Source organism: Meriones unguiculatus, chromosome 9 (genome assembly GCF_030254825.1).
Source record: "Meriones unguiculatus strain TT.TT164.6M chromosome 9, Bangor_MerUng_6.1, whole genome shotgun sequence".
Classification (NCBI taxonomy): Eukaryota; Metazoa; Chordata; class Mammalia; order Rodentia; family Muridae; genus Meriones; species Meriones unguiculatus.
Genome location: NC_083357.1, coordinates 57377877 through 57390503, shown reverse-complemented (window position 1 = coordinate 57390503; position 12627 = coordinate 57377877). Strand labels below are relative to the sequence as shown.

Below are 12627 nucleotides of genomic sequence, written 5' to 3'. Positions count from 1 at the left end.
AAATATTATCAGATATTAAAATTTGGACTTCAAACATTATTGCCAACAATGTCATGCTTCCCAATGATCTCTCCAATATAAAACCATACGCACACTTCAGTGGCCATCAAAACATTCTGCATAGTTTCCTCAACAGTTCAATTTTTTGAAGCTACCAACTTAAGCACTTTGGATTATTTTCTTCAGGCCCTGAATAGCTGTGGGGTTCTCAACAGAGATTGGGGGGAAAACCAGCTAATCCTTAGCATAGTACCAAAGTATTACCAACCCAGGCTGGCCTGAAATAAGCCACAGCAGCACCCCAGAGCAAGGTCTTTACTGAAGATTTTCATTTCTGTATTTTATTGTATGCGTATGTATGCCATGGTGCACATGCGAAGAGGTCAGAAAACAATCCGTGGAGTTGCTTCTCCTCTACCTTCGTGTGGCTTCTGAGGACTAAGTTCTGGTATAGCCACTCCTGCACAGGAGTGCCTCACTGAGCCGTCTTACTGGTTCGATAATTATACTGTGCATAGGGGGTACATGAGTGGAGATCAGAGGACAACTTTTCAGAGTTTATTCTCTTCTTCTATGGTAAAAGATCTGGGGATTGAATTCAGGTTGTCAGCCTTATTCAGGAATGCTCTTATCCACTGAGCCATTTTATTGGACCACTGAATTCTTTAATTAACCCAAAGTGGATTGAAGAGATAGCTTAGCAAATAGGAGCAATGGCTGCTCTTTCAGAGAATGCAGTCCAATTCCCAGTAGCAATCTGATGGCTTACAATCATCTGTCCCTCCATTTCAGAAAATCTTAACTTCACTTCTGACCTCTGTATAAGTGGTATACAAAATATATGCAGATACTCACATATACACATAAAACAGAAATAAAATCTTTTAAAAATAACTTAAAACAAGGATAAATAAATAGTACAAATCGAATGTTCCCTAAAAATCCCCATGCCAAAGGCTTGATTTCCCTTCCCTGACACTTTGGAAGGTAGGTCTAGTGGAAGCAAGCCAGGTAAGGGGTGCTCTTCAAGGGGATACTGTAAATTTGATCCCTACTTCTTTCTTCATTTTCTGGGTGCCATGAGATAAGGTGCCTCTTTGGTCATGTGTTCTGGCTTTGGCATACATTCACTTGTCGTAATGCCAAAAGGAAAGTGGCCAAGCGACAATGGACCAGAACCCTGGAAAACATGAGTCCCCAAATGAGCTTTTCCTTAAAAAGTCATATCAGATTTTTTTTAGAGTGGTAGAATCATATAAATCTCATGTAAATCATATAATCACATCATATAAAATAATATTTAATATATGAAAGGTCTTAAGAAATTTATATCCTACCTCCTCTGCTTTTAAAAACTTTTGGATAAAATGTTCTCAAAACAAAAACACGAACCAGAGTCATGTGGCTGGAGGACGGCTTAGTGGTTGTTGCACTTTCTGTGCTAATACAGCTCATGAAGGCATGGTAAACTGTTCCTAAAACTTGCCAGACTTTCTGCAAGAAATGTAGCAAGCACTGGCTCCACAAAGTGACACAGCAAAAGAAGGGCAAAGATTCTCTGCCTGCCCAGGGAACATGGTATTATGATGGGAGCAGAGTGGCTATGGTGAGCAGACTAAGCCTATTTTCCACTAAAAAAGGCTAAAACTACAAAGAAGATTGTGCTGAGAACTGAGTGTGCTGAGCCCAAGTGCAGACCTAAGGAGAGGCTGGCCAGTAAGAGATGCAAGCATTCTGACCTGGGAGGGGACTAGAAAAAGACTAAGTGACCCAGTTCTAAGCCGACTGTTATGAAGACAATAAAATCATGAGCCTTTAACTGGCCCAATTCCCCAAAAAGTGCTTGTGGCTCTTGCAGAGGATACAGGTTTGGTTCCTAGTACCCACACGGTAGCTCACAGCAGTCTGAAACTCCAGTTCTAGAGCATCTGATGCCTCTTTTTGGCCACCATGGGTACAGCAATGCATGCATTCAGCAGGCAAATAAACAGACATACATGTATGCAAAACACTCATACACAAAAATAAAAACAAACATTGGAGTTAAAAGATAGAGGCAATCAGGCATAAAAACATCCTATAATTCAAGAGGCTCAAAGAGCAACTTGGCTGAGGAATCAATATAAAAGGGGAGCATGGCTTAAAACAGTAAATTAATAAAACTGAAATTGAGAATTTTAGAATGAGACTGATAAGAAACCTGTCGGTACCAGAAGTAGTGCTTTAATCACAGTGCTCTGGGTTGGGGAGGCAGGTGGACCTCTGGAAATTTAAGGCCAGAGACCTTAACAGAAAACAAAGAGAAAAATGGAGATAAATCAAAGTAACTCGCTGTTTGCTAAAAGTAATACAGGAACTCTCTACATTTTAAAAAAACTTCTGGAACTATGAAAATAACTGCTTATCCTTAAGAGAAAATTCAGAAAAAAGAACAGCTATAATAAAATCTCAACAAAAGCCAGAAAGAGCACAAAAGAACTGATACTACAAATTCTCACTGCAATGCACTTTCTTTTTGGGGCCACAGTTCCCATTACCTCAATCATGACAGCTGGCAAATAACTAAATGAACAAATGCAATGGATCAGTATTTCTTTTGTAAACAGGTGCAATTTTGGCAGTTCATGTAATTCTTCAAGACAAAAAGCACATGAGGTTAGACAAGGTCTGTTCTAAGACAGCAATTCCCAAATCATTAGTAGAGATGCCTGAACACAGTGGCCCCTATGCCTCAAAACTGTCAGAAATCTAGGATTTTTGTTCAATCCCTCAGTAAGCATAAGTTTAAATCAATTTAGTGATTAAAAGTAATCACAACAATGAATAGGCTGGAAATATCTGAATAGTTACCCCATAAGAGAAAAGCAGCAGGATGAACCTATAACCCACTTTCATGATCTATCACCACCACTTTGGATTTCCTATAACAGAAACAAGACAGGTACTAAAAACCTTTTACTTTTTAGCAGTTTGAATGTTGAAAATAAGAAAGGTAGGACCGAAGCCGGCACCGTGCACACCTGTAATCCCAGCACTCAGGGAGGCAGAGGCAGGCGGATCTGTGAGTTCAAGGCCAACGTGGCCTACAAACCGAGTTCAGGACAGCTAAGGCTACACACACACAGTCTTGAATCGTCCCCCCCCATAAGGTAGGACTGGACTAGAATCAAATGCCTTAAGAATTATGAAAAATGAGGAGAAAGGGAGGGATTAGGAGGGGAGGAGGGAGGGAACTACAGGGGGGATACAAAGTAAACAAAGTGTAATTAATAAAAAAAAATTAAACAAAAAAGGTTGGAAACATAAACAAAACAAAAAAACAAACAAACAAACAAAAAACCAAAAACCGAAAAAGTATTAAAGTATTCCCATTTTACCTTAAAAAAAAATTATGAAAAATGGATTGATGAGATGGCTCAGTTGATGAAGGTTCTTGCTACGCAAGTCTGGCAAGCTGTGCTCAACACCCAGAACTCAAATAAAGGTATCCATATTTAAAGAGAAATGATTCTACAAAGTTGTCCTCTGACCTCTACATGTGAGGAATGGTACTCATACCCACACACTTTAAAAAAAGGTGATAAAATAGTAAGGTTTAGGCACTATGGTCTCCTGCTTGATTTTTCTCTTTCTCTCTTTCTTAAGCTTTGTAGTACTTACCTAGAACCTCACACATTAGGCAAGTATTTTCCTCCATTGAACTATACATACCCCTCATCTCTGGTTGAGCCTATTTTCTCATGTCCAAAATGACACTAGAATCAATATGAGTTAATATGCAGATTCAACTCACTTTGGATTGAAAACATTTGAGGGGGGGAGGGGGAAGCACATCTATTCTGAACATCTCATTTTAAACCATTATTCTCTAGACAATAACCACACACATCACTGACCCTGCAGGAGATATTCTGATTGACTTAGTGCACATCATGTGCATAAATCTTACACAAATAACTTACCACTGAAAGAGTTATGTACCATGCTCGAGGTGTGAGGGCTTCTTCAGCAAAGCCCAGAGATACCAATACCAAACAATGACACTCAGATGAAGGCTTAATGTGTGAGGCATATCTACTCAAAAGTGTGCAATGCTGTGCTTGACTTAGAATGTAAGTTATGAAAATTATAATTAAGAAATCTGTAACAGCCTTAAAACGAAATACCTTGATGAACTCTGGGACTAGAGAAAACACCAAGAGTATATTTTGCTCAGGGGCTGGAGAGATGCTCAGTGGTTAAGATCATTGGTTGCTCTTGCAGAGGACCAGGGTTCACATGGACCCACATGGCAGCTATTAACTTTCTGTAACTTCAGTTTCAGGGTATCCAACTCCCTCTTCTGGCCTTTGCAGGCAATGTATACAAGGGGTGCACAAACATACAGGAAGGCAAAACAACCGTAAGTATTAAAAAACAAAACCCCCAAAAACCAAAACACAACAAAACCTTTAAAAAAGTGTATTATTTCAGAGTTGATGGTGGAAACAGAAGGTTTCTGATTATCAGCATACCATATCACGATGCAGTGACCATTAGAAAATATTTTCTAGATTTTCTTTAGAGCTGAATGACACTGAATAAACCACGAGGTGGCAGGACCAATCCTTAGTACCAGAAATTTATTTTGAATCAAATTATTTTGCGATAGAGACCATAAAGTCATCTAAAAACATTAGCCAATAAAAAAATAATGTTCACCACTTATCCAGTATGGCTTTTAGTAAAATGTGCCAGAGAATCTTTTTATTTTCAGTAGGTAGTGCATCTTGCTTAAAAGACACAGGCATTTTTCATGAGAGACAGATAAACAACCAACTTTCAGTAGAGGGTCAATTTTATTTACTTAGCCACGAGTTGACTGATAATAGTCTAACTATGAAGCACAGGCTGGCCTGAAACTAGCTATTTTCCTGCCTTATTTCGAAAATCATGGATTATAGGCACGAGCTCAGACTGCAAAGGATCTATCAGTAAGACAGTTTACAAAACTGAAACCGGAGTTGATATTTTATCAGGGCATTTTCGGGTTCCTTTTTACCGGTTATATTTACTCCCACTCACAAGGTTCAGAGCCCAGACCTATGCTAGACTGTTCAGACAGCAACATAGTATGCAATCAAGCAAACATTTGTTAACAAGTTACTAGTAAAAAAAAAAAAAAAAAAAAAAAAAAAAAAAAGACAAAAAGACGCACAAGTTTTTAATTATGAGCGATTATAGAACAGGAAACCTGCCCCATCTTTGAAGAAGCCCTGGAACTTGCACAGCCCTTTCCTCAACACGTGCCCAGGTACGCTGCCGACATGGGAAAGCAGGTTTGAGGCGTCCTATCAATTTTATTCTTATTACGAGAGCCCGCAGGTTTTCGGAGCTGGGTCTATTACCCACGCAGGGCCTAACGTGAAGCGGCGGAGCGCGGGAGCACCATTTCTCAACTCCAGCGGAGGCCCGCAAGTGGAGAGCGCCAAGAGCTCCGGGCACGTCTTCCGCGCCCCTCCTTCCCGCAATGGTAATTGTGGCGGGACCTGGGCGGGCCGGTGTGGCTGCGGGGCGGGCCGGGCGCGTGCAGAGCCCGCAGGCGCGCCGAGCGGGACGCTGCCGGGGCGGGCGGCAGCGCGGCGGAGCCCGAGATTCCTGGCCGAGGGGAAAAGGGCGCCGGGAAGCAGGCTATTATGGGATGTGGGGCTCCCGGGGGCGCCGGCCTCCTTACCCGCCAGTTACTGTACAGTCTCTTAACTCGCCGGTAGTACGCGTCTTTGTCCAGAGTCACAGCCATAGCCCCGGACGCCGCTTCCCGTCGGGCTCCGAGAATCACGCGAGGTCCCAGCTCCGCGACCCGCGCTCGGCCCGGAATCCCGCACTCTCTGTGACCCGGAAGTACCGACCGCACGCCGTCCTCTTCCGCTTCCGGGTCCCTAAAACGTCGAAGATTAAAACAACAACAACAGAAAAGCAGAACTCGCTCGGTAGGGTAGAAGAGCAACAGAGAGGGACGCAAAAGTGAAATAGTCAACAGAACACACAGTGAAGAGACGGTTCGCCGGGTTTGGAATCTCTCTCCGCCGCCAGGGGCTACCGTCACGTGACCTGCCCACTTTCCGAGCTCTGGGCGCTCCCGGCGGCGGGCGGAGGTGGGAGGAGAGCAGAAAGAGCGGGACCAGCGTGCAACCAGGCGCAAAGGAAGCTTGAGTCCCCGGCCCTGGGGCAGGGCTGTTGAGTGCAAAACCAAACCACTGCAGCCCAGCGGAACCAAGCCCACCGTCGCGAATAAGGCTCCGTGGATGGCCAGACTAGAAAGATAAATGTTCAGGTTTCCTTTAAGAGCTGAGCTGGTAGGATGGAAGGAAACAAATGGCTCGAGGGGCTGCTAACTCTGTAGTTTTTGCCAGACCTAGACCCAAGTTATGAAGGTATCCTTTCGGCCAGCCCACGCCTTTGTTGTATTGCATAAAAAGCAACACTATTCTCTGGCTTTTCCCAAGGATAGTTATCTCAGTTAATTGAGAAAATATATGTATGTGGTTCTTTAAGTCCCTTATTTAAGAATGTGGAGTTCAACTAAAAATATTTTATCTCTTTACCTTGGATCATTTTCCTAGCTTAAGCAAACGGGACAATTCATGATTCTGTATACGTTTACAGGAGTACAAATGACTTTCCTGTTCGTGGTAACAGTATTGAACTGTAGGAAAATGATGTTTAAATTACCCAGCATGCCTAAAATTAGTGCTTATATTGTGTTAGAGCAAACAGAACATGGGAAGAATGGAAAAGGATTAACTTAAATTTATTAATGCCAAGGGGAAGGAAGGTAACAGTTCCTGACCCTCCAGCTGTATTCCACAGTTTGGCCAGGAACAGGCTCTGCCAGAGGCTAGGGCCAGCGCTACATAGTCTGTGGTTAATGGAGGTGTCTGGGGAGGGGTGAGCACACCAGCTGCTCTAGGCTCCTTTGCTTCCCCAGAAACGAGGAAGTGGTCATTTATTATTTTTTAGGAGTTCCCCTGCCCACCCAATCCTCTCAGAATCGGGAGCAATCATGTACAAGTTTTTTTTTTTTTTCTTTTTTTCTTTTCCTTTTCACCTCCTGAAGTCTTGGGTTTCCCCATATTGTTCCCTGCCCCTCCCACATTTCCAACGTCCAAGGGCCAGAGTAAGAGATTCCAGCAGCCACCCAACAATGGGGTCTATACTGTGGCTTCAGTCATCAGCATCATCACTGGAGTCTGAGTTGGCTGGCATCATAGGATCATCGATGAGTGAGAAGTCCCTTTCTGAGCTATCATAGCCCTGAGATAAATCATCATCATCTTCATCCTCCTCTTCATCATCGTCCTCATGTTGCAGTGTTGGTAACCGCAAGGCAGTACCAGAGGTGGTAGTAGCTGGTGAAGAAGGGTAGCCAGTGGTTCTCAAGCCTGGATGGTGATGGTGATGATGGTGGGGGTGGGGATGGTGGTGGTGATGATGAAGCATGGTGCTGGAGTCTACATGAGGGGATGCTGCTGCACCACCCATCACAAACGGCATAAAAGGCAGAGATGCAGAAGTGGCACTGCTGTGACCCAGAGACGACACAGACTGTAGGTTACTAGTGCTGTGTTGGTAGGTGTTATGCAGAGACAGGGACCCAGTGCTTCCACCCTGCATCAGGGCCATCATCTTAGAGAGGTCTGGTCTTGTCCTACGGACACGTTTCTTGCTGTTCTCTGGTGCAATAGGTCCTGGTAAAACCCGGTTGAATGCAGTTTCAGCATAGTGACCCTGTGAGGTAGGAACAAAAGAAGACAATAAAAAGATGGAGGCTTGACCCAGAAACCACATGTGTCCTAGCTTAGAAATGCTTGCTCAATAGTCAGGCTTGGCTTGACTGGCTTAATGGGTAAGGAAATACTGTACTTAACTGGCTGAAACACTCTGAGGTTGAGACTGAAATCAATAATTTGATATTGATAGCCATGTTAACCTGGAAGATTTTTCCTCCATTTCACATGACATCATACTTTTGAGCAGCCAACCATTTTACAAATGTCTTTCCCCTTTGTTAGCAAGGGGTTTGAGTTAGAATCAATCAAAACATGCAAATAAAAATGTACTTGAGTGTACACTGACAGCAGTTTGTTGATATGATCTATGTAGTCACGTGAAGTGCAGAGACTATATAGACATTTACAATTACCCTCTATAATTATGACAAAGAAACAGGGTCAGTTTAAGATATCCAAGAAGATTATGAGCAACTTATCAAATTTAATAAAAATTTCCACATTGATTAAAAACTTCTTTCGTTCGTTTGTTTTTTTGAGACTGGATTTCTTTGTGTAGCCATGTAAAACATGCTGGCCTCAAACTCACAGAGATCTACCTGTCTCTGCCTCCTAGGTGCTGGGATTAAAGGTATGTGACACCATGGCCTGGCCAATATAGTTATTTCTAAGCCAGCTTTGCCTATTGAGTGAGACTCTGTCTCAAAAACAAAAGGAAAGACAAGAAAGCACACACAAATAAACCTCTACAACAAAATAAATTGTATATATTTGCTGAATTTTAAACATTTCCCCCCAGATAGTTATTGCATTCAGTAAGGCTGGAACCTAATACCTTAGTACCTTTACTTTGCTATTGGCCCAAGCATCATATGGGATGAACTAAACATTAAACACAAACAATTGGAACCTATATCTTTGGATATTCCAAGACTTAAAATGGAAACCTAACACCTGACATGGAACGTACTTTTTTGACCTGGAAAAGCAAACATTCAACACTTACGGCATGGACTTTCAAAATATAGTTGCAATAATGCCTAGACAACTACAGGCCTCAGAAATAATGTAGCACCAGAATCATTACCAATTTTACACCAAGAGCTAAAGAACTGTATTTGGCAAGGAGGCCTATGTCCACAGTCCCAGCAATTGAGGAGACAAGGGGAGGAGGATCACTATAGCCTACGAGTCTGGACCTAGCCTGGACAATGTAGTAAGATTTATTTCTTTTAAAAAAACAAAGGGGGGGGGAGCTGGTAGGGTGAGATGTGGACTGGAGAGATAGTTACTGCTCACAACCATCTGTAACTCCAGTTCCAGAGCTTCTGACACCCTCACATAGACATACATCACATAGTTCATACATCAATGAACATAAAAAAGAAATTAGAAAAATATAAATTTGAACTAATATATATTTATGATAATAAATATGATAAATACTAATAATGTATATATTTATGATGTATATGGACATAGCATATACATGGAAGTCAGAGGACAGACAACTTTGGAGTTGGTTCTCTCCTTCCATTGTTATCTGTGCTCTGAGGACAGAACAGGTTGTCAAGCTTAGCTTATCAGCAAGCACTTCTACCAGCAGCCCAAAGTGTCAATATGACATACTACTATAAATGATACATACCATGTATAGTGTATATACACTATATGCTATACACATGCATACAGACATACAAACTATAAAGAATAAGGTAGCATGATAAAGAGGAATTTCCAGAGTAATATATTTTGGCAGAAAAAAGAAATGATACATGCTCAATCTTCCAAATGGTACATAAGCTTGGTATAAAATAGTCTAGTTGACTAAAATTGGTATTAACTTGGAAAAAATTATGTTTTGGGGACTGGAAAGATGGTTTAGTGGTTAAGAACACTGGCTGCTCTTCCTGAGGACCCAGGCTGGGTTCTCAGCATCCACATAGCAGCTTACAACTGTCTGTTCCAGTTCCAGAGACTCTCTTCTGACACACTCTTCTGACTTTCAGGGCACAAGCATGCACATGGTGCACAGATAAACATGAAGACGAACACTCATACACTTAAGATAAAAATTAAATAAACAAAAGTAAAATGTGATTTCCTGTGCTTTTTCTATTACTGACATATTAATTCTCAATCTCCTGTATGTTAAGAAACTCCACGGCTATTTTTTTTAAGTAGCATCCATGATTACCAATTACTCCTATAATATATGGAACTATAAAACTTTTAAGATTATTTACCTGATGGTGTAACTTAGTGATAAAGTATTTTGTCTAGTAAGCTTAAGGTTTAATCTTTAGTATTTACTACAAAACATCCACTTTTCTTTAGACAGGGTTTCACTATGCAGCTCTGAATGGTCTCGAACTCACAGAGATGTGCCTGCTTCTGCCTCATAAGTGCTGTGATTAAAGGTGTGCACCACTACTCTGTGCTTAAAACACCCAACTTTTCAAGGGGTAAAGGATTTGCAAAAAGTTCTTTAGTTATGTTAAAAGACAAGGGTAAACCCTGATGTGCCTTTCTAATGCAAAAAAGTACTACAGCTGAATATATCAATAACGGTATTCTGATGAACTGAAGGTAATTTTACATAAAACATACCGGGAGGAAAGGGTAAAAGGGCCAATCACCATGGAATCTCTTAGAATATGGCAGACAGCATGATAAAGTGCTACAGTCTCACCTTTTTCCCATTTCTAGAGTTGGCTGGCTGTACTGGTTCCATTCCCAAACAGTTCAATCCTGCCTTATTATTTTTTTTACATCTCTGCCACTTCTGTTTTCTACGTTCCTCCATATACTGCAATAGAAAAAAAAAATTGGTTACCCTACCGAAATGGAATTTTCTGGGTTAACTATTAAGGTACTACTGCCTTCTATATGACAATAAACCTGTCTTCTGTAAATCAACATTAGTCAAGAGTAGAAAACTGCTATTCAAGGGTTCTATTCCCCAAAACTGGGTGAGGTATATAGTCTGACAGTAGTATTTTCTAAGCGCTTAGTTTGAGAAGTGCCTGGATATTTAGTGTTTTGAATCTCAGAATATTTCTAGAAAGTAAGACTTGGTGTTGCCATTCTTATTCTGCAGATGTAGAACAGCGGTATAAAATATGGCATGCTTTTTTCATCTCATACATCTTTAAATACCAAGAGACTTTAAATCTGGCTGGATGGAACTGCCACTCACCGCTAGAAATCGGGGATCAACAGCAAACTCTGGATGACCCTGTAACCACATCTCCAGCTCCGCCCGGCGAGGGGCCTCCTCACCCACCAGCAAAGTACCATCCACCTTATTGATGACAGGGATCCGGGTCTCCAGGTCCAGATCAAGGTGATTAGGCTCTTCCATGCACTCCACCTCCAGCTGCAAACCCAGAATCCACCCCCATGAGCATGTACATTTCTTTGGAGTGGGGAGGGAAGGGAAGCAGGGCCAATGGTAGTTATGAGGAAACTTAATCTTTTGGTGCCTCAATCCCAACTGGCTTCAATTACTGATGATACAAAGACCTTATTTAGTCACAAGGTAATTTAATCATGAGGTAAGCAGTTCTCTACCACTTACCTCTACTAGCTTTTTTCTGTTCCCTTTCTTCTTATGGAACAGTGGATGTCCATCTCCCATTACACCATTAGCCATCAATCTGTGCTTCTGGAATGTTAACTTCAATCCTTCTTCCTATGAAGACAAGCACCCATCATATGAAACGTTCTTATAATAAGGAGAGATGAGACTTTGGAGCACTCTGGCTAATGGTTATCCTCTAGCTCAATGATAAGATGATAGGCGGTTTGACCAAAGCACAGAAATTCAATATACAATGAAACCTTTTCCTTAGAAAGATTTCATGTCTTCAACTAATAGCCCCCATATAGGTAGGGTGTTTTTGTTTTTAGTCTTTTATAAAATTATTTTCATTTTTGAGATTATGTTAACATCATTTCCCCCTTCCAAACTCTCCTATATACTTTTCCTTATTCTCTTTCAAATTCAAGGCCTCATTTTTCATTAATTGTTGTTACATGCATATATGTTGTTTGTATGTTTTTCAGGACTAAAATTTCTCCCATTCTCAGCAATCTTTAATTGTCTGCAGTTCTTTTGTCTAGGATTGAGGCCTTGTGAGTCTTCCTTATTCCATGTTAGCATATCTATTTGCTGCTGTCCTTGTTTGGCTCATGTTTAGGTAGTCATGTTGGTAAGATTTTATGGTATAGATTCGCTTTTTTTTCTCTTTCTTTCCTCCCTCCTTCCTTTCTCTTTTTTCTGACACAAGGTCTCTCTATATCAGTGCCTCTCAGCCTTCCTACTGCTGCAACCCTTTAATACAGTTCCTCATACTATGGTGACCCCCAAAAAATATATTTTTGTTGCTACTTCTTAACTGTAATTTTGCTATTGTTATGAACTGTAATTATCTGGTTTCCAGTGGTCTTAGGCAACCCTTGTAAAAGGGCCATTGACCTACAAACATGTCACAAGCCACAGTTTGAGAACTGACAAATATATAGTCCTGGAGCTCCCCTCTATGGACCAGCGTGGTCTTGAATTCACAGAAATCTTGCCTCTGCCTCCTAAGTGCTGAGATTAAAGGTGTGTACCCCCTCCCAGAGCAAGGTGTAGCTTCTAACATTCCTCAGTCTCAATCTCAGAGAAAGGTTCCTGTGGCTCTTACAGTCTGGCCCACTTCCTTGTATTGTTGATCTGTCAGTAGGGACTGGGCTACACCCCCAGTGGAAGAGCTAATCACAACAGCTAATGTAGCTTTACAACTCTAATGAAACTATTATCTAGCATCAGGATGACAAGTCATTATGAGAAAATCCTACTGTTCTTACTACA

The 12627-nt window shown here is 41.4% G+C and overlaps 2 protein-coding genes across 7 annotated transcripts in view; both read right to left on the bottom strand.

Annotated features, from left to right (window-relative positions):
* The window catches only part of Supt16h (SPT16 homolog, facilitates chromatin remodeling subunit), a 40121-nt gene extending 33470 nt beyond the window's left edge, over positions 1-6651 (bottom strand). Inside the window, exon 1 of the mRNA XM_021652304.2 lies at positions 5714-6651. Coding sequence (XP_021507979.1) covers positions 5714-5779 — 66 coding nt within the window. The 5' untranslated portion in view covers positions 5780-6651. The remainder of the gene's footprint in view (positions 1-5713) is intronic.
* A 123-nt stretch (positions 6652-6774) lies between these two features.
* The window catches only part of Chd8 (chromodomain helicase DNA binding protein 8), a 68819-nt gene continuing 62966 nt past the window's right edge, over positions 6775-12627 (bottom strand). For 5 of the 6 annotated variants that reach the window (XM_021652317.2, XM_021652321.2, XM_021652319.2 and 2 more), the window contains exons 35-38: positions 11350-11463; positions 10969-11148; positions 10462-10578; positions 6775-7767 (exon numbers count right to left, since the gene is read on the bottom strand). In XM_021652317.2, the coding sequence (XP_021507992.1) occupies positions 7204-7767; positions 10462-10578; positions 10969-11148; positions 11350-11463 (975 nt within the window). In that variant the 3' untranslated portion in view covers positions 6775-7203. The remainder of the gene's footprint in view (positions 7768-10461; positions 10579-10968; positions 11149-11349; positions 11464-12627) is intronic. The other variant, XM_060391227.1, reaches the window with a different exon arrangement.